Source organism: Mercenaria mercenaria, chromosome 18 (genome assembly GCF_021730395.1).
Source record: "Mercenaria mercenaria strain notata chromosome 18, MADL_Memer_1, whole genome shotgun sequence".
NCBI classification, from domain to species: domain Eukaryota; kingdom Metazoa; phylum Mollusca; class Bivalvia; order Venerida; family Veneridae; genus Mercenaria; species Mercenaria mercenaria.
In genome coordinates this window covers 35,190,560-35,213,880 of record NC_069378.1, presented here as the reverse complement: position 1 = coordinate 35,213,880, position 23,321 = coordinate 35,190,560, and the positions used below count along the sequence as shown (strand labels likewise).

The following is a 23,321-nucleotide window of genomic DNA, read 5'->3' as shown; positions in this document are numbered from 1 at the left end:
TTAGCTCAGTAGGGAGATTTCATAACTAGGCAACATTGGGTTTTTGAGTTCAAGTCCCAGGCAAGGTGTATGTTCTCTATGACGATTTGATAAATAGCATAAACTGTTGTTAACATTTGAAAGCAATGATATACCCTACCACATTTAATGTCCGAAATCATTTGTTCCCCATCTTGGATCCATGTGAAGAAGCTGGCAGTTACTATGGAGAACAGGTTAGTAGTGGTACAGAATCCAGGAACACTGTTAACTGCCTTCTCTTACATAACTGAAGTACTGTTCTGGAAATGTTACTTCTAATGAAATTAACAACATATATAGCTGACACACTGAATAGTTAACATGCTAACATGCCGAACTGCATTCAAATGGTGGACATGTAAGCATAGAGAGGACACTGAAAATGCTCTTGTTTGAAATGTTTAGATTTCAGAAAAATTTCACACAATTGTTCCTATGGTGACCATACAATCAAAATATTTCAATCAGAACTGAAGCCCAAAAAAAAAAAAAACATGTTTGAGCTGTAAAACTATGATAAGTGATCTAGGGCCATGAGGTCTCTTTTGTTACTACATATTAATGTTCAAGCTTCGAGTGTGGGAGGTCGTGGGTTTGATCCCCGGCACCTTGTCATACCAAAGACGTAAATAAAAAATGGTACTAGTAGCTTCCTCGCTTCGCGCTCAGCATTAACAGGGTAGTGCTAGGACTGGTCAGCCTGGTGTCAGTATAATGTGACTGGGTGGGGTATCATGTCATGTGTCTATGGCGTGATATTCCAGTGATGCGGCACTATAAAGTTGTTCATTGTGCTCACTGCTACAAGTAGACACCATCATTTATATGACTGAAAAATTGTTGAAAAAGACGTTAAATCCGAAAAAACATATACATAATGTGCAAGTAGTCAGGTTGTGGTTGTCCTCTGTTGCAGTGCTAAGTTACAAAGTTCAGCAAAGATTTGGAGTTCATCAAGGTTGGTAGCTCAAGGAATGAAGAAGGAGTTAGTGGATGGTATACATCTGTCTTCTACACCTTTACAGCTGGTAAGGCCAACTAACAATCTTTTTACACAATTCTTTGTCAACTAGTAGATTGAATGAAAAGTGTCTATCTGTTCTCAGCATTTGACTTACTCATATATCCTGTACAAATACTTATCATGTGACTGTCTTACACAGTGGCTGATTAATCCCAGGAAAACCATGCTGACAGAAGCTGACTGTCCTACACAGTGGCTGATTAATCCCAGGAGTCAACACTGACATCACCTGACTGTCTTACACAATTGCTGATTAATTCAAGAAAAAGTATGCCAACATCAGCTGACTGTCTTACACAGTGGCTGATTAATCCCAGGAAAACCATGCTAACATCAGCTGACTGTCTTACACAGTTGCTGATTAATCCAAGTAAAAGTATGTCAACATCAGGTGACTGTCTTACACAGTGGCTGATTAATCCCAGGAATCAATGCTGACATTAGCTGACTGTCTTACATAATTGCTGATTAATCCAAGTAAAAGTATGCAACATCAGGTGCATGTCCTACACAGTGGCTGATTAATCCCAGAAAAACAGGCCTGACATCAGCTGACTGTCTTACACAGTTGCCGATTAATCATGGAAAAACCATGCCAACATCAGGTGCCTGTCTTACACAGTGGCTGATTAATCCCAGGAATCAAGGCTGACATCAACTGACTGTCTTACACAGTTGCTGATTAATCCCAGTTTAACCATGCTGACAGCAGCTGACTGTTTTACACAGTTGCTGATTAATCCCAGTTTAACCATGCTGACATCAGCTGACTGTTTTACACAGTTGCTGATTAATTCCAGTTTAACCATGCCGACAGCAGCTGACTGTCTTACACAGTTGCTGATTAATTCCAATTTAACCCTGCTGACAACAGCTGACTGTCTTACACAGTTGCTGATTAATTCCAGTTTAACCCTGCTGCCAGCAGCTGACTGTCTTACACAGTTGCTGATTAATTCCAGTTTAACTATGCTGACAGCGGCTGACTGTCTTACACAGTTGCTGATTAATCCCAGTTTAACTATGCTGACAGCAGCTGACCGTCTTACACAGTTGCTGATTAATTCCAGTTTAACAATGCTGACAGCAGCTGGCTGTTTTACACAGTTGCTGATTAATCCCAGTTTTACCATGCTGACGTCAGCTGACTGTTTTACCTAGTTGCTGATTAATCTCAGATTAACCATGCTGACGTCAGCTTACTGTTTTACCTAGTTGCTGATTAATCCCAGATTAACCATGCAGTTGCTGTTTGTTTATTTAATTAATCTTGTGAAAAGAAACAAATTATAGATGATTAGTAGATTATACGGCCGCTTTGTGTGACCACCTAACACAGGACAAACAAGGATTAATGACTAATTGGGAGGTAAATAACTGGCCGCTGGCCGCAGAAGTCAGGTGACTGCTTAAAGACTTTTAAAAATGGAAAATGCACTGGAGGACTTGAAAGTGACTATTTAACTAAGGTGACTGCTGATTAGAGGTGACCGTTAGTACAGGTTAGACTGTACATTAATGTCTCCTGACCTCTTTAAAGTTTCCCTAATTCTCCTTAAGTGACTTCTTCCAAAACTTTTGAATTGATCTGAACTAATTAATGACTTGTATATGTATACAGGATGTTCAGATGTTGATGAACATGTATTGTAACAACCACATGAACCACAATGATGGTACATGTTGCAGCAATCCAGAACCTACCACCACTCTACAGATTATTGTGGCAGCTTTCTTTCTTGTCTGGTAGGTATATGTTTGTACAATGCACATAATCATTCTGTAGACGATGATGTAGGATGATGCACAATGTAAGGAATACTTGTTTTCCGCTGATAGCTGTTTGTTTCAAAAATATTAATAAATTGCTATTAATAATTTATTTAGCACAATGTTCCTAATTAGTGTTTCTTTTATCATGGAAAGACACTTGCATTGATAAAATTAATCTGTCATAGTCATAGCCAAATGAAAAATAAAACAGACAATGACATTGTGTAGCAACTGTTATTTATACACTTCTAGATATTATACAGAGAGTTGAGAAACTCCAGACAATTCTGTATGATAGTATTTTGTTTTCTACATTAAGAATAATATTTGTTATACCTGACCAAAGGTTGGGGAATGTTGTTTTGGCATTGTCCATCCATCTTTCCATCCATCCATTTATCCTGTCTGTACATTCATGACATGGTATGAAATATTTAAATAAAACATGGTAAAAATATTAACTGTTGTAGTGAAATGCCACCCTGCAAGTTTTGCCCTGATTTGTTTCAGTATGATATCTGTGTTTGCTTAGGTTTGATATTTATGTTTCCTCTGGTTTTTGTTTCAGTATGATATTTATGTTTGCCCTGGTTTGTTTCAGTATGATATCTATGTTTGCCCTGATTTGTTTCAGTATGATATCTGTGTTTGCCCTGATTTGTTTCAGTATGATATCTGTGTTTTCCCTGATTTGTTTCAGTGTGATATCTATATTTGCCCTGATTTGTTTCAGTATGGTATCTCTGTTTTCCCTGATTTGTTTCAGTATGATATCTGTGTTTTCCCTGATTTGTTTCAGTATGATATCTATGTTTTCCCTGATTTGTTTCAGTATGATACCTGTGTTTTCCCTGATTTGTTTCAGTATGATATCTGTGCTTTCACTGATTTGTTTCAGTATGATATCTATGTTTTCACTGATTTGTTTCAGTATGATATTTATTTTTTACTGATTTGTTTCAGTATGATATCTATTTTTTACTGATTTGTTTCAGTATGATATCTATTTTTTACTGATTTGTTTCAGTATGATATCTATTTTTTACTGATTTGTTTCAGTATGATATCTATGTTTGCTCTGGTTATATACAGAAGAAGGATGAGAAGGAATGGTGTTAAAATTAGAACAGGTTTGTTTCAATTCTTGCGTCTTCCGACTGGTAATAAAGTCAACAAAATGATACTTTCTGAACAGCTGGATGTATAGGGAAGTTTTGGTCAATTGCACCCTACTCAGAATGTAAATGTTGACTGAAGTCTTACATTATGTCTTAGACAAAAATGCTCAGTTCATTGCCTTGTATCAGTCCCTACTGTATGTGCTATACTGAGAAAAAATTTCCTGGTTGCAAATTGATGATCATGTATTCAAATTTGATGCACTGCAATATTTATTAGAGTTCTTTCCAACTGTCTGGAAAAATATTAAAAATAGGCATTTTTAGCTCCACTATTCGGAGCTATAGTCCAGCTATTTTACTTGCTCTGGCTTCGGCCTCACACCTTGGTTAAAGTTTTGCATATGCAAGTACATAGGGCTTTCATTCAAAGGCATATACCTTTGAAACTGATAGCATCAAGTCCCATAACTCTGACATGCATTTTGGCCAAATTATGCCCCCCCACACACACACACACAATTGTGCCATTTCGTCTTGCGGACAGCTCTTGTTAAATTGTTAAATAGGTTTATAGCATTAGTAAATAATTATACAGCAAAGATAGACTTACAGTTGATTTATTCATAAATACATATCCATGTTTGGGCAAAACTTATATGTCTCCCACACCACTGTGTGGTGGGAGACATATTGATTTATTCCTGTCTGTGTGTGTGTGTCCATCCGTCCGTCTCATCCGATCTTCACCAATCTTGAACAAAGTGTGTTTGCCAATAAGTCCTTGGCCGAGTTCGACAACTAGCCAAATCGGCCCAGGCACTTCGGAATTATGGCCCTTGAATTACGGATAGGCTGCTTACTCCAAAACTTACCGATAGGCCGCTTACTCCAAAACTTACTCCAAAATTATCAAAGGTATATTATATTTTCTGTGAGTAAACAGTATAATACAGACTTGCTATTCAGATGATTAGGCAGTTGTGGGAGACATGCGCTTTTCTAAAAAGCAGCTTTAGTTTTGTCTCCAGACTTGGAAAGCTCAGTTTATATAGTAAAATTAAATGGAATGTCTTGTAGAGAATGGCCAGAGAAATGGAGGTACCAATGGCATGGAGCAACCTGTAGCAGAACATTCCCAGTCATTGTATGAAGTGTTGTCATCTCTCTCAAAACTGGGGATAATCATGGCTTACTTCTACCTGTGTGATAGGTAACACCATCTTGTTTACATGTATTATTGTGAAATATGTTTTATGATATACTGATTTTGTGCTATCTGTGCCTATATAACAAAGAAGTTTATCAGAACTACTCGTGCGATTCTAAGATAAAGTTTCTTTCACACTCACGTATACTACTGATGGTATTTGGAAGAAATTTTATAAGATTGATTAGTAGGAAGCATGCTTGTACATACTTTGCAGATTTTTTTAGGCCGTAATAAATTAATTCCTAGATTATCATCCAAATTTTGTGACAAGGTGAGCTATTGTGACTGCTTGATGTCCGTCGTGCGTCGTCTGTCAACAATTTCTAAAAAAAATCTTCTTGAAAACCAATGGGCAGAATTACACCAAACTTCACAGGAATGGTCCTTGGGTGGCCCCCTTTCAAAATTGTTCAAAGAATTGAATTCCATGCAGAACTCTGATTGCCATGGCAAACGAAAGGAAAAACTTTAAAAATCTTCTTGTCCAAAACCACAGGGCCTAGGGCTTTGATATCTGGTGTGTAGCATCCTCTAATGGTCCTCTACCAAAATTGTTCAAATTATCCCCCTAGGGTCAAAAATGGCCCCGCTCCAGGGGTCACATGGTTTATATAGACTTATATAGGGAAAACTTCGAAAATCTTATTGTACAAAACCACATGGCCTAAGGCTTTGATATTTGGTATATAGCATCATCTAGTGATCCTCTACCAAGGTTGTTCAAATTATCCCCCTAGGGACAAATATGGCCCCGCCCCGGGGATCACATGGTTTATATAGACCTATATAGGGAAAACTTTGAAAATCTTCTTGTACAAAACCACATGGCCTAGGGCTTTGATATTTGATATGTAGCATCATCTAGTGGTCCTGTACCAAGATTGTTCAAATTATCCCCTTAGGGTGAAATATGGCCCCACCCCGGGGGTCCCAAGTTTTACATAGACTTATATAGGAAAAAAAGTTAAAAATCTTCTTGTCTGAAACCACAACACTTAGACCTTTGATATTTGGTTTGTAGCATTGTCTTATGGTCCTCAACCAAAATTATTCAAATTATACCCCTTGGGTGAAAAGAGGCCCTGCCCTGGGGGTCCCAAGTTTTATACAGACTTATATAGGAAAAAGCTTTAAAAATCTTCTTGTCTGAGACCTAGGCTTTTGATATTTGGTATGATGCATTGTCTAGTAGTCCTCTACCAAAATTATGCCCCTGGGGTTTTAAGAGGCCCCGCCCTTGGGTCACTTAGTTATTATTATTATTATTATACCAGATTTATATAGCGCCCTTTTCATGATCAATTTCACGTTCAAAGGCGTGTACATAGTTCAAATGCAGCCACACAGAGCGCATAATTCATCCTCTACTAGAACAGACACAGAGCGATCAGACCAGAGGGATTGAGTGAGACAAAGCCCCCACGACAGAGAGATCAGAAATCAGATACAGGCATGTCCGGCTAACTTAGCCTAGCTCGTTGCGAATAGACAGCCTGGTTCTTTAACATGCCCAGTGTATAGCACTGATACACGCAAGGATTGCCTGGATTCCTGACCAGTACACCTCTAGTTGGGTGGGAAACAGTGAAAAGCGTTTCTGAAAATTCCCGAGTAGCTGCCGGGTATCGAACCCCCGTCCTCAGGATTGGAAGGCCAGTGTGCAAACCACTGAGCTATCCGTCCACCTATTAAAAATACTTAAAAAATCATCTGATCCTATTTCCAAGACTGTTTAATTATAATTACCTGATGACCCTAAGTAATATGATGTCACTTGACTGTGACCTTGACCTACTGACCTATTTTCTTGTTTTTAGCTCACCTGTCACAAAGTGACAAGGTGAGCTTTTGAGATCGCGCGGTGTCCGTCGTCTGTCCGTGCGTCCGTCCGTCCGTCCGTGCGTCCGTCCGTCCGTAAACTTTTGCTTGTGACCACTCTAGAGGTCACATTTTTCATGGGATCTTTATGAAAGTTGGTCAGAATGTTCATCTTGATGATATCTAGGTCAAGTTCGAAACTGGGTCACGTGCCCTCAAAAACTAGGTCAGTAGGTCTAAAAATAGAAAAACCTTGTGACCTCTCTAGAGGCCATATATTTCACAAGATCTTCATGAAAGTTGGTCAGAATGTTCATCTTGATGATATCTAGGTCAAGTTCGAAACTGGGTCACGTGCCTTCAAAAACTAGGTCAGTAGGTCTAAAAATAGAAAAACCTTGTGACCTCTCTAGAGGCCATATATTTCACAAGATCTTCATGAAAATTGGTCAGAATGTTCACCTTGATGATATCTAGGTCAGGTTTGAAACTGGGTCATGTACGGTCAAAAACTAGGTCAGTAGGTCAAATAATAGAAAAACCTTGTGACCTCTCTAAAGGCCATATTTTTCAAGGGATCTGTATGAAAGTTATTCTGAATGTTCATCTTGATGATATCTAGGTCAAGTTCGAAACTTGGTCATGTGCGGTCAAAAACTAGGTCATTAGGTCTAAAAATAGAAAAACCTTGTGACCTCTCTAGAGGCCATATATTTCACAAGATCTTCATGAAAATTGGTCAGAACGTTCACCTTGATGATCTCTAGGTCAGGTTCGAAACTGGGTCACGTGCCGTCAAAAACTAGGTCAGTAGGTCAAATAATAGAAAAACCTTGTGACCTCTCTAAAGGCCATATTTTTCATGGGATCTTAATGAAAATTATTCTGAATGTTCATCTTGATGATATCTAGGTCAGGTTCGAAACTGGGTCAAGCACGGTCAAAAACTAGGTCAGTAGGTCTAAAAATAGAAAAACCTTGTGACCTCTCTAGAGGCCATATATTTCATGAGATCTTCATGAAAATTGGTCAGAATGTTCACCTTGATGATATCTAGGTCAAGTTAGAAAGTGGGTCACGTGCTGTCAAAAACTAGGGTCAGTAGGTCAAATAATAGAAAAACCTTGTGACCTCTCTAGAGGCAATAATTTTCATGGGATCTGTATGAAAAGTGGTCTGATTGTTCATCTTGATGATATCTAGGTCAAGTTCGAAAGTGGGTCACGTGCCGTCAAAAATTAGGTCAGTAGGTCAAATAATAGAAAAACCTTGTGACCTCTCTAGAGACCATATTTTTCAATGGATCTTCATGAAAATTGGTCAGATTTTTTATCTTGATAATATCTAGGTCAAGTTCAAAACTGGGTCACATGAGGTCAGAAACTAGGTCACTATGTCAAATAATAGAAAAAACGACGTCATACACAAAACTGGGTCATGTGGGTAGAGGTGAGCGATTCAGGACCATCATGGTCCTCTTGTTTAAGATACAGCCTTGAAAGTTTGATGACATACACAGTTTTGCACACAAATCGTAAAACTGAATTTCATTGACCATGAATGTGACCTACTGACTTTCTTAATATCTTATCATCAGTTTGACATTTGAAACATGTAGCTCATATTACTCAGGTGAGCAATTCAGGATCATCATGACCCTCTTGTTTAAATTAGTATACTTATATCTAGATAACGACTGCTAAATCAAAAGTTTTATTTGTTTCTAATACGATAATTACTAAAGGGATGCCCAAAAAAGATCCTGAAAATATTTTGAGTTAATTATCGACTTCACAAGCTGAGAGAAGTGTAGCACATGCGCAGTCCCGCCCTCGCGATATCTAGCTTGACAGATGTAAAACAAAATAATGCCTTGAAATTGTCGCGATTCACTTAATTAGTTTGATCGACATGTGGGGCGGACCTAAAAGGCGGTCACGTGTATACGGAAGTAACCTTGATGATTGATGACAGGTGTAATAAGTGATGTTGTATATTGCATAACCGAAGCAGCTCTCACAGCGGGAGAGGACAATAAACAGGACACATCAGTAAGGCATATATTTACTAGACTCAAAAGGGCACAGGGCGCTATTAAAAACTGCAGGGCATTTTGAGAAAGGGGCAAGGCGCCGCGCTCTTCTATTCCGCGCTCGCTGGAGCACTGTTCATAATACAGTCGAATACCATTAACTCGATATTCAAGGGACTGTAAAAATTGCATCGACGTATCTGAAGTTCGACGTAACGATATCAATGATATCTGGGATTACTTTGTACTTTTGTCGGACGCCTATATTGTCATTATATCCAATGCTTTTCGGAGGGTTTGAAAGGGGAAAGAAATAATATAAAACATAAATACGATTTTAATCTTATTGACAAATAAGGCATCTTAATTTATTATGCCCCCCTTCGAAGAAGGAGGGGTATATTGTTTTGCAGATGTCGGTCGGTCGGTCGGAATGTAGACCAATCCGTTTCCGGATGATAACTCAAGAACGCTTGGGCCTAGGATCATGAAAGTTGATAAGGAGGTTGGTCATCACCAGCAGATGACCCCTATTGATTTTGAGGTCTGTATGTCAAAGGTCAAGGTCACAGGGACCCTGAATAGTAAAGCGGTTTCCGGATTATAACTCAAGAACGCTTGGGCCTAGGATCATGAAAGTTGATAGGGAGGTTGGTCATCACCAGCAGATGACCCCTATTGATTTTAAGGTCAGTATGTTAAAGGTCAAGGTCACAGTGACCCTGAACAATTAAACGGTTTCCGGATGATTACTCAAGAACGCTTGGGCCTAGGGTCATGAAAGTTGATAGGGAGGTTGGTCATCACCAGCAGATGACCCCTATTGATTTTGAGGTCAGTATGTTAAAGGTCAAGGTCACAGTGACCCTGAACAATTAAACGGTTTCCGGATGATAACTCAAGAACGCTTCAGCCTAGGGTCACGAAAGTTGATAGGCAGGTTGGTCATCACCAGCAGATGACCCCTATTGATTTTGAGGTCAGTATGTCAAAGGTCAAGGTCACTGTGAACAGGAACAGTTAAATGGTTTCCGAGCAATAATTCAAGAACGCTTGGGCCTAGTTTTAGGAAAATTGATAGTTAGGTTGGCCATGACCAGCAGATGACCCCTATTGATTTTGAGGTCATTAGGTCAAAGGTCAAGGTCGCATTGGCCAGGAACAGTTAAACAGTTTCTGATCTTCTTGTCCAAAACCATAGGGCCTAGGGCTTTGATATTGGGTATGTAGCAAAATCTAGTGGTTCTCTACCAAGATTGTTCAGGTTATTTCCCTCAAATATGGCCCCATCCCGGGGGTCACATGGTTTATATAGACTTATATAGGAAAAAAATTTGAAAAACCTCTTGTCCAAAACCACAGGGCCTAGGGCTTAGATATTTTGTATATGACATCATCTAGTGGTCCTCTACTAAGATTGTTCAAATTTTTCCCCAAGGGTCAAATATGGCCCCGCCCTGGGGGTCACATGGTTTACATAGACTTATATAGGGAAAAACTTTGAAAATCTTCTTGTCCAAACCACAAAGACTATGGCTTTGATATTTTGTAATGTAGCATCATCTAGTGGTTCTCTACCAAGGTTGTTCAAATTATCCCTCTAGGGTCAAATAAGCCCCGCCTCAGGGGTCACATGGTTCATATAGACTTATATAGGGAAAAACTTAGAACATTCATGTCCATAACTTACATCATTCAAATTTGGACCACATGTATAGTTTTGAGTGGCAAGATGAACCTTGACATGAGTTGACCTTGATCTTGACCTAGTGACCTACCGTACTTTCACATTTCTTTAGCTACAGTCTTCAAATTTGGACCACATGCATAGGTTTGTGTACCGAAACAAACTTTGACCTTGTTATTGACCTACTTTCACATTTTTGAAGGTACAGACTTCAAATTTGGACCACATGCATAGTTTTTTGTTCCAAAATAAAATTTGACATTGATTTTGACCTCGTGACCTACTTTCACATTTGTCAAGCTACAGCCTTCAAATTTGAACCACAAGCATAGTTTTGTGTACTGAAATTAACTTTGATCTTGAGATTGACCTAGTGACCTACTTTCACATTTCTGAAGGTACAGGCTTCAAATTTGGATCACTTGCATAGTTTTGTGTTCAGAAATAAAATTTGACCTTAATTTTGACCTAGTGACCTACTTTCACATTTTTCAAGCTGCAGCCTTCAAATTTGAACCACATGCATAAGTGAGCATATAATTTGTTCCTTATGTAGTTACTAAATGCATCAAGGGGGGCATTTCGTGTTCGACGAGCTCTTGTTTAAATACATTCATACAACTTTTTAATTTTTAGCTCATCTGATTTTTTGAAAAAAAATGATGAGTTATTGTCATCACTTGAGCGGTTAACGGCGTCGGCGTCAGCTTCGGTGTCGGCGTCGGCGTCTGCGTCGGCGTTGCCTGGTTAAGTTTTATGTTTAGGTCAGCTTTTCTCCTAAACTATCAAAGCTATTGCTTTGAAACTTGGAATACTTGTTCACCATCATAAGCTGACCCTGTATAGCAAGAAACATAACTCCATCTTGCTTTTTGCAAGATTTATTGCCCCTTTTGTACTTAGAAAATATCAGATTTCTTGGTTAAGTTTTATGTTTAGGTCAACTTTTCTCCCAAACTATCAAAGCTATTGCTTTGAAACTTGGAATACTTGTTCACCATCATAAGCAGACCCTGTACATCAAGAAACATAACTCCATCTTGCTTTTTGCAAGATTTATTGCCCCTTTTGGACTTAGAAAATCAGTTTTCTTGGTTAAGTTTTATGTTTAGGTCAGCTTTTATCCTAAACTATCAAAGCTGTTGCTTTAAAACTTGCAACACTTGTTCACCATCATAAGTTGACCCTGTACAGCAAGAAACATAACTCCATCCTGCTTTTTGCTAGATTTATGGCCCCTTTTGGACTTAGAAAATATCAGATTTCTTGGTTAAGTTTTATGTTTAGGTCAACTTTTTCTCTTAAACTATCAAAGCTATTGCTTTGAAACTTGCAACACTTGTTTACCATCATAAGCTGACCCTGTACAGCAAGCAGCATAACTCCATCCTGCTTTTTGCAATAATTATTGCCCCTTTTGGACTTAGAAAATCATTTTCTTGGTTAAGTATTATGTTTAAGTCAACTTTTCTCATAAACTATCAAAGCTATTGCTTTAAAACTTGCAACAGTTTTTCACCATCGTAAGTGGACACTGTACATCAAGAAACATAACTCTATCCTGTTTTTTGCAAGAATGATGGCCCTTTTTAGACTTAGAAAATCATGGGTAGGACAATATTTCTATTACACAAAAAAAATCAGATGAGCGTCAGCACCCGCAAGGCGGTGCTCTTGTTCAAAATATACATTTAAATATTTACATTTTTATTCATTCCCTAAACAAGTCTGAATGCAGCGATAATGTTCCTAGTTGAGTAGTCATTTTGACTTTGCTTCGATAACGAAAATTTGCCAGTTGAATACGCATATTGTTACTCAATCCTAAATGGCAGATTTTTACTCCGTCAAACAGAAAATATTTCATCCAAATTAGTTGTTATATTGGAAAACAGCTTTCCTGCTTTTAGGCAAAGAGTTACAAAAATAAATTTTGTTTTATACTTCTTTGTTTTATAAGACTAATTATTGAAAGTTAGATAACTTCCCGACATTTAAATTGGATTAAAGATTGAATAACAAACAAAACAAACACAAACTAACTTGAATATGATTAATACATTGCCGGACAACAATAGGTTGATTTTCACACCTTACAAATAAAATGGATATTTTTTGACAATCTGTGATATCGACAAAACCAGATGTAAAAACAGTATAGGTATACCTAAGTTGATGGGACTGAAAAATCTCATCAAGCTAAACAAAGTATCGAGCTAATCATATCGAGGTAATGATAAATAATTACATTAAGATAAATAGGGAAAATTCGGGACCGACTCAAACACATCGTGCTAACTGGAGTATTGAGCTAACCGATATCGAGGTAAAGATATTCAACTGTATTTTGATTTGTCAAAAGGCATGGCTGTCATTAGCTAAAAATAGAAAAATGTTGATATGCCATCTCCCCCGAAACCATTGGTTGGATTTTGAAATAATATCACAGAAATTTTCCTTGCTGAATCTAATCTAAAATGGTTAACAGATATATGACTGATCTAGATTTCCTAATATGTCTCTATGGAAAAATGTGAAATTCTGGTATGCAATATAGACACATTATGCCTCTGGTTTTATAGTATATTACTTGTAATTTTTTTACTGACTACATTGCTTAGGGTTGGTGTGTAATGCTAATCATTTTCATTGTTTGTTATTGTTGAGCATTAAAACAGAACAAGTTACATACAGTACTGAAATTTAACCTTTTGACAAACAGTCGTGTTAATCTGCAAGACGATGCAACAAAATATGATTTCAGTTTCAGCATAATGATTGTTAATGAATATTTTCTTTCTTTTATTCAGAACTAATTTCTTCATGAAAGAGAACAAGTATTATACACATGTGAACTTCTTCTTGCCATTTGCCTATGTGATGATACTGGGGTTTTTCTTCACTGAAAGTACAGATAAGGTAAGGACATACATTTATTATTATACATTTTACAGAAGAGGTTCAGTCTCTTGTCAGTTGCTTCTGTCACGGTTGAATTGTCTTCGATGTTACAAAGCAGTTAGTCTGAACTTTTCAAAATATATAAAATGGAAAAAGTAATAGTTTCAACATATTTCTTCTGGTTAAAATAACAGTGTAATAAGTAGACAAAGCACCAGCTTGGTCATATTTTTGTTATGTTTCAGACTGAAGTTTTACATCGAGACCAGACAGATGAGTGGAAAGGTTGGATGCAGTTAGTTATACTAATATACCACATCACAGGTGCTAGTAAAGTAAGTATACCACATCACAGGTGTTAGTGAAGTCAGTATACCACATCACAGGTGCTAGTAAAGTAAGTATACCACATTACAGGTGTTAGTGAAGTCAGTATACCACATCACAGGTGCTAGTAAAGTAAGTATACCACATCACAGGTGTTAATGAAGTCAGTATACCACATCACAGGTGCTAGTAAAGTAAGTATAGTACATCACAGGTGCTAGTGAATTCAGTATACCACATCACAGGTGCTAGTAAAGCAAGTATACCACATCACAGGTGCTAGTAAAGCAAGTATACCACATCACAGATGCTAGTAAAGTAAGTATACCACATCACAGGTGCTAGTAAAGCAAGTATACCACATCACAGGTGTTAGTAATTAAGTATATGACATCACAGGGGCTAGTAAAGTATGTATACCACATCACAGGTGCTGGTAAAGTAAGTATACCACATCACAGGTGCTAGTAAAGCAAGTATACCACAGGTGCTAGTAAAGTAAGTATACCACATCACAAGTGCTAGTAAAGCAAGTATACTACATCACAGGTGCTAGTAATTAAGTATACTACATCACAGGTACAGTATAGTAAAAACCGTTGGTTATACTTCATACCAGATAACTTTGTTCACAGCGGTCCGGAAATTTGCCGGTTTGTTGGTTTTGGACCGATTTTTGACTTTTCAGACCAATTCGTGAAGTGTAAAAAAAGAAAAAAAATCGGTCCAGTAAAAATGGAGAAAAAGTACAATTTTTGATCTTAAATCTCAATACACGATCACCTGCCAAGCAGGAAATTGTTGATCACACCCTCAGATAATCAATAAACCTGTCAAACGTTCTGATTGTCACCTTGGTAATCGGTCCGTAATTAGCATGTGTCACTACAGTGTTCGTGCGGCACATCATTTCGTGTTTGCAGGCAGCCGACAGCAGTACATTAAACATTTTTGACTGGACCCATGTGCTTTGGACTGGATCCAAATGCTTTTGTCTGGGACCCACTTCTTTTAATTTGATCATTAGCCGACGGATTGTTTTATTTCAAAAAGCTAGTTTAAAAAGAAACAAATGGTCACTGCATTTAATGAGACATCACACAAGAAACTGATATAAATATTTTTTTTAATTACTTGATTTGTAAAAATTACATGATACTTTTTGCAGTCTGTCTGAAACTAGTACAGAAAATTGTCTTTGCAGCCCGACTGTACAAAAAAAAAATGGACTGGCAAACCCGAATGATAAAGAAAACCAGAGTAGCGGACCGGCCATTGTAGCAAATCGGTCTAAAAAACGTTCCAAAGTGAAATTTTGTTCACATCAGAAGAGAATATAAAAAGTTTACAAAACTTAGTTGCTTACTGAAGTACAGCGCCAGTGAAATGAAATATCCACGTAGATTGATTGGCGACCAACCCTACACATGGGAAATTCGATCTCAGCGTTCACATATACTACACATTTAGTCCATGGCAGAGTACTCTAAAATATACTGAGAGTGTTTGGCAGAGACTATGTGTCGAGTAAATCACTATAACGCATTGTATTTTATAAAAATCCATCAAATAATAAGGAAACATCACGAAGTTCCTGCCATGTATATGGTACCAAAGTCAGGTGCGTTGGCTTTTAGACTAGTTAGGTAAAAACATGGTGCCTCGGCAATTTTATCCTTGGAAAAACATCGAAATTGAAACAAAGTAACGATTACATATAATACTGAATGACTGTTTTCATTGTATGGTAACTCGCGGTGACCAGTAAATCATCTTTAATGCATGACATACTAATTTCTTTACTATATCATGTTAAATATGATGGGTAGGGTAAGGCCGATGTTGTGATTTCGTTTTGGACCGATTGGTTTTCAAAATTTCCAGAGCCCTGTTGGTTCAGTATAGTAAAAACGGTTGGTTATAATTCATACCACATAACTTGGTACAGTATTGTAAAAACTGTTGGTTATACTTCATACCACATAACTTTTGTCAGCAAAGTAAGCAGTCAGTTGTATTCTATGTAAACTGAGTCAAGCATTATGAGAAAAAATTTGCTCGACATACTGGTACAACTAAAAAGAAAATAGTTTAATAAGGTTGACTATCAAAAAAATAATCTAATATTCTAGTGATGAAATATTAATTTGTTTAAAATAAAATTGTAAGACTTAGTAATGTTATTTCAGATACTGCCAATATACATGCATATACGAGTGTTAGTATCGTGCTACCTGTTCCTGACTGGGTATGGACATTTCATGTATTTCTGGAAGAAAGGAGATTATGACCCCTTCAGATATTGTCAGGTAAGATGTGGGACACACACCATTATTTTGTTTTGCATGGGTCAAGTTTTGATTTGTTGGTCTAAAATTTTTTCTCTATTATTTCCACCATAAATGTGCATAGTAAATGAGTTGAACCTATAGAGAACACTTAAAAAGAATTTTGCCAAACACTTATTAGCTCACCTGAGCACAAAGCCCTCAAGGTGAGCTATGGTGATCACCCCGTGTCTGCAATGCATTGTCAACAATTTCATTTTACACTCTACTGGTCACAATTTTAGCCCAATCTCGATGAAACTTGGTCAGGGTATTACCCTAGATAAAATCTTGGACAAATTCATTATTGAGTCATCTTCGGTCAAAAACTAGGTGACTAGGTCTATAGATGGGAAACCTAAATCTGTTTTAACAATCTAGAGGCTGCATTTTCTACCTCACCTCTATGAAACTGTTAAAATATTCTAGGACAAGTTTAAAACTCGGTAACCTTGGGTCAAAACCTAGGTCTCTAGGTAAAATCATAGGAAAACCTTGTTAACACTCGAGTCACCACATTTCTACCTCACCTTTATGAAACTGTTTGCCTATGTAAGAATAAAAAGGGCAAGTGTCAAACTTGGTTACCAGCAGTCAAAAACTATGACACCAGGTTAAATCATAGAAAACCCTTATTGACTCTCTAGAAGCCATGTCTGAAAACTTTTGTCAAAATATTTGTCTCTATCAAATCTAGGTCAAGATCAAAACTTGATTACCCGAGGTCAAAAACTAGGTCACTAGGTCAAATCAGGAAGACATTGTTATATCAGTGGATTTGATTCAAACTTGAAATAGATGTTCCACCTTATTACCCACATCATGTAACACTGTAGACTTAGACTATTGCCATATTGTGAGAAGTGTCCACACTGTAGACTTGGACTATTGCATATTATGGGAAGTGTCCACACTGTAGACTTGGACTATTGCCATATTGTGGGAAGTGTCCACACTGTAGACTTGGACTATTGCATATTATGGAAAGGTCCACACTGTAGACTTGGATACTTGCACATTATGGGAAGTGTCCACACTGTAGACTTGGACTATTGCATATTATGGGAAGTGTCCACACTGTAGACTTGGACTATTTCATATTGTGGGAAGTGTCCACACTGTAGACTTGGATTATTGCATATTATGGGAAGTGTCCACACTGTAGACGTGTACTATTGCCATATTGTGAAAAGTGTCCACACTGTAGACTTGGACTATTGCCATATCCTAGGAAGTGTCCACATTGTAGACTTGGACTATTGCCATATTGTGGGAAGTGTCCACACTGTAGACTTTGACTATTGCCATATCCTAGGAAGTGTCCACACTGTAGACTTGGACTATTGCCATATCCTAGGAAGTGTCCACACTGTAGACTTGAACTATTGCATATTGTGGGAAATGTCCACACTGTAGAGTTGGACTCTTGCACATTATGGGAAGTGTCTACACTGTAGACTTTGACAGCTGGACATTATGGGAAGTGTCCACACTGTAGACTTGGACTATTGCACATTATGGGAAATTCCACACTGTAGACTCGGACTGTTGCATAGTGTGGGAAGTGTCTGCACTGTAGACTTGTACTATTGCAGACTTCAACTGTTGAATAATGTGGGGGAGTATTCACACTGCAGACTTCAGCTGAAATGTATTCACATTGACAAACATCACATGATATTGTTAAGCTATTGTCAGTAAAGGCTGTCCAAATAATTTCATTTGTTTAACACTATGCTTGGTTATGGTTGCATTTTGATTTTGCATTTAGCTAATTTGACATGGATCTTTATTAGCAGCAGTATATGACATGTCACACTTCATTCCTTTACAAGATAGTAGTAACAGCTTTCCAGACTAACATATGTGTAGCTGTATGCACTATCCAACAAATACCAGTTGTCCAACACAACAATGCTCTATTTGTGAGTTAACTGGAAATCTGTGTGGCAGTTATCTATATTGTAAATGTTGATGCTTTGAAATAGAAAGCTTTGAGTGGATAACAGTAAAATGTCATATATCAACCAGAATTCGGAAACCCTCGTTATTCTAATGCTGTGAAAAAATGTTACTATGGGGTTCATATATTTGACTATATTTGCATAAGAACATTAGTGTTATTTCTAGAGCTCAAAAAGGGCAAGGTGCTGTCAGAAAGGGGCAGGGTGCTCTTTTAGACGTGAAAGTTACCATAGAAGTAGTTGCATTTCTAGATGTCTATAGTTAATATGTATTTCATTTATCTTTATTGCACAGTTAAAAGAAATGTCACAGAATAAAGTGGTAAATCTTCCCAAAACCAGTAACAAAGTTTACAAAGGCTTTTTACTTACTTTATAGTTTAGGTTAAACAATTCAAGCCTTTCTCTGAAAAAATGTCACCAAGAATGTCAACTTATTCATATGAAATAGTGGAGGGCCTTAATATAAGCTTAATCTTGAAACCAAGATCATGTTGTAAACAACATAGTTAAAGGTCTGTTTCAGGTCACATTGTAAATTAATAATTATCAAAAGTCATGTTGTATTGATCAGGTCTTTCATCAATATTTCATTAACAGAAAAACGCTATTACAGTCAGGTTAAAGTTTACTCAAACGCATATTCAAAATATACTATCCGGATACTGGTACACTTTCGGAATGTTGATTGAAAGTAGTTTTTACTCACTTTACATGACCCACTAGGGTAAACCAGAGATAGTTCCTCAAATTTTGATGTTTCTCATCATAAAAAATACCCCGACTGTCAGCTTTTTTGAAGGAAATATGGAAAAATTGCATACGACGTCGGGAGTAATAAGACTCGTGAACGGACATTCTAGACTTACTTTTACTTTCGATATTCATTAAAATTTGTGCATTTTCTAGTTTAAATTACAGTAGAATCAAACTGCATTGATATTATACTTGTTATTATACTAAACAACGGTCTAATTTTAAATTTTGCACAAAGAAATCAAGGGCACTTTTCATGTGCTCGGTAATCAGCTGGCCGCTTACGCATGCCTTTTTGATATTTCACAGGATCCATACTCTTTATCAATTAGTTTTAACACTTCATTGATTCTCATTACCTGTGTGCACTCGCCGTGACGTAATTTGCTGATCAAAAAACGTCGAGGCATGTCAACAGGGAAATTGGCGGGATTTAGCAGAAGATCAAAGGCAAAAGGGCACATTTTAAGGGCAGCGTGGCGGCAGTAAAAAAGGGCAGGGCGGGGCGCACCGCTGCGTCGCTCTAGAAATAACACTATACATTCAATCTAACTTGTTGATAGTCACCAGCTGACTTACGTTGAACAACCATTTGGTAAAAAGATGTGAATTAGATGTAAAAGAAGAGTTTTGTACCTTTCTGAGAGTAATTGTGTTACATGTTTCAAAAGGGTTGCACTGTATTACATGTACAACAGTAAGTGTGTTACATGATTTAGAAGGGTTGCTATACATTGCCTTTTTAACAAGCATTACTCTGACTGTAATTGTGTTTCACATTTCAGAGGGGTTATAGTGTATTGCCTGTTTACTCTGACTGTAATTACGGTGCATGTTTAAGAACGATTGTTGTATATTGCCTGTTTTCCCTGACAGTAATTGTGGTGGTTGTTTCAGAAGGGTTGCTGTGTGATACTTGCATACCCTGACAGTAATTGTGTTACATGTTTCAGAAAGGATTGTAGTGTATTGCCTGTTTACTTTTATTGTAATGGAGATGCATGTTTCAAAAGTGTTGCATACTGACATTTCTCACACAGTAATTCTGCAATAAGTTTCAAAAGGGTTGCAGTATATTTCCTTTTCATTCTGACAGTGAATATGTTACATAAATTAGAATGGTTGCAGTGTATTACCTGTTTTTTATGGCATTACTCTGACAGTGATTTTATTACATGTTTCAGAATGTTGCAGTTTGTTGCCTGTAAACATTGACAGTAATTGTATTACATGTTTAAAAGTGGTTGCAGTCTATTGCATTTTCACTCTGACAGTAATTGTGTTACATGATTCAGAAGGGTTGCTGTATAATGGCCGTATACTGGCATTTCTCTGACAGTAGTTGTATTACATGTTTCAGAAGGGTTGCTGTATAATGGCTGTATACTGGCATTTCTCTGACAGTAATTGTGTTACATGATTCAGAAGGGTTGCTGTATAATGGCCGTATACTGGCATTTCTCTGACAGTAGTTGTATTACATGTTTCAGAAGGGTTGCTGTATAATGGCCGTATACTGGCATTTCTCTGACAGTAGTTGTATTACATGTTTCAGAAGGGTTGCTGTATAATGGCCGTATACTGGCATTTCTCTGACAGTAGTTGTATTACATGTTTCAGAAGGGTTGCTGTATAATGGCCGTATACTGGCATTTCTCTGACAGTAATTGTATTACATGATTCAGAAGGGTTGCTGTATAATGGCTGTATACTGGCATTTCTCTGACAGTAGTTGTATTACATGTTTCAGAAGGGTTGCTGTATAATGGCTGTATACTGGCATTTCTCTGACAGTAATTGTATTACATGTTTCAGAAGGGTTGCTGTATAATGGCTGTATACTGGCATTTCTCTGACAGTAGTTGTATTACATGTTTCAGAAGGGTTGCTGTATAATGGCTGTATACTGGCATTTCTCTGACAGTAAGTTGTATTACATGTTTCAGAAGGGTTGCTGTATATGGATTGCGATTGTATAAGTTAACTGGGAATGTTCCCTGACAGTAATTGTATTACATGTTTAAAAGTGGTTGTAGTCTATTGCATTTTTACTCTGACAGTAGTTGTGTTACATGTTTCAGAAGGGTTGCTGTATAATGGCTGTATACTGGCATTTCTCTGACAGTAATTGTATTACATGTTTAAAAGTGGTTGTAGTCTATTGCATTTTCACTTTGACAGTGATTGAGTTACATGTTTCAGAAGGGTTGCTGTATAATGGCTGCATACTGGCATTTCTCTGACAGTAATTGTATTACATGTTTAAAAGTGGTTGTAGTCTATTGCATTTTCACTCTGACTGGAATTGTGTTACATGATTCAGAAGGGTTGCTGTATAATGGCTGTATACTGGCATTTCTCTGACAGTAGTTGTATTACATGTTTCAGAAGGGTTGCTGTATAATGGCTGTATACTGGCATTTCTCTGACAGTAGTTGTATTACATGTTTCAGAAGGGTTGCTGTATAATGGCTGTATACTGGCATTTCTCTGACAGTAATTGTATTACATGTTTCAGAAGGGTTGCTGTATAATGGTTGTATACTGGCATTTCTCTGACAGTAATTGTATTACATGTTTCAGAAGGGTTGCTGTATAATGGCTGTATACTGGCATTTCTCTGACAGTAATTCTATTACATGTTTCAGAAGGGTTGCTGTATAATGGCTGTATACTGGCATTTCTCTGACAGTAATTCTATTACATGTTTCAGAAGGGTTGCTGTATAATGGCTGTATACTGGCATTTCTCTGACAGTAATTGTATTACATGTTTAAAAGTGGTTGTAGTCTATTGCATTTTCACTTTGACAGTGATTGTGCTACATGTTTCAGAAGGGTTGCTGTATAATGTCTGTATACTGGTATTTCTCTGACAGTAATTGTATTACATGTTTAAAAGTGGTTGTAGTCTATTGCATTTTTACTCTGACAGTAATTGTGTTACATGATTCAGAATGGTGGCTGTATAATGGCTGTATACTGGCATTTCTCTGACAGTAATTGTGTTACATGTTTGCGATACTCTTACTGTAATGGTGATGAATGTTTAAGAAAGGTTGCTGTACTTTGCCTGCATACTGGCATTTTGTTAGCAGTAATTGTGTTACATGTTTCAGAAAGACTTTAGTTTATTCTTTGTTTATTCTGACAGTAATTGCGTTACATGTTTCAGAAGGATTGTAGTGTATTGCCTGTTTACTCTGACAGTAGTTGTGTTACATTTTTCAGAACCGTTGCAGTGTATTGCCACTTTACTCTGACTGTAACTGTGTTACATGTTTCAGAAAGGATACAGTGTATTGCCACTTTACTCTGACTGCAATTGTGTTACATGTTTCAGAAGGGATGCAGTGTGTTGCCTGTTTACTCTGACAGTAATTGTGTTACATGTTTTAGAAGGGTTGCAGTGTATTGCCACTTTACACTGACAGTAATTGTGTTGCATGTTTCAGAAGGGTTGCAGTGTAATGCCACTTTACTCTGACTGTAATTGCGTTGCATGTTTCAAAAGGGTTGCAGTGTATTGCCACTTTACTCCGACAGTAATTGAGTTACATGTTTCAGAAGGGTTGCAGTGTATTGCCACTATACTCTGGCTGTAATTGTGTTGCATATTTCAGAAGGGTTGCAGTGTATTGCCACTTTACTCTGACAGTAATTGTGTTACATCTTTCAGAAGGGTTGCAGTGTATTGCCATTTTACTCTTACTGTAATTGTGTTGCATGCTTCAAAAGGGTTGCAGTGTATTGCCACTTTACTCTGACAGTAATTGTGTTACATGTTTCAGAAGGGTTGCAGTGAATTGCCACTTTACTCTGACAGTAATTGTGTTGCATGCTTCAAAAGGGTTGCAGTTTATTGCCACTTTACTCTGACAGTAATTGTGGTACATGTTTCAGAAGGGTTGCAGTGTATTGCCACTTTACTCTGACAGTAATTGTGTCAGATGTTTCAGAAGGGTTGCAGTGTATTGCCACTTTACTCTGAAAGTAATTGTGGTATATGTTTCAGAAGGGTTGCAGTGTATTGCCACTTTACTCTGACAGTAATTGTGTCAGATGTTTCAAAAAGGTTGCAGTGTATTGCCACTTTACTCTGACAGTAATTGTGGTACATGTTTCAGAATGGTTGCAGTGTATTGCCACTTTACTCTGACAGTAATTGTGTCAGATGTTTCAGAAGGGTTGCAGTATATTGCCTGTTTACTCTGACAGTAATTGTGGTACATGTTTCAGAAGGGTTGCAGTGTATTGCCCTTTACCCTGACTGTAATTGTGTTACATGTTTCAGAAGGGTTGCCATGTCTTACCTGTTTACTCTGACAGTAATTGTGTTACATGTTTCAGAAGGGTTGCAG

General features: G+C 37.5%; 1 protein-coding gene across 2 annotated transcripts in view; it reads left to right on the top strand.

The window, feature by feature from the left end:
• The window catches only part of LOC123538121 (N-acetylneuraminate 9-O-acetyltransferase-like), a 62,060-nt gene that overhangs the window by 21,332 nt on the left and 17,407 nt on the right, over window positions 1–23,321 (top strand). For both annotated transcript variants that reach the window (XM_053529574.1, XM_053529573.1), the window contains exons 8-14: window positions 938–1,049; window positions 2,667–2,791; window positions 3,878–3,948; window positions 5,017–5,149; window positions 13,497–13,605; window positions 13,833–13,922; window positions 16,104–16,223. In XM_053529574.1, coding sequence (XP_053385549.1) covers window positions 938–1,049; window positions 2,667–2,791; window positions 3,878–3,948; window positions 5,017–5,149; window positions 13,497–13,605; window positions 13,833–13,922; window positions 16,104–16,223 — 760 coding nt within the window. The remainder of the gene's footprint in view (window positions 1–937; window positions 1,050–2,666; window positions 2,792–3,877; window positions 3,949–5,016; window positions 5,150–13,496; window positions 13,606–13,832; window positions 13,923–16,103; window positions 16,224–23,321) is intronic.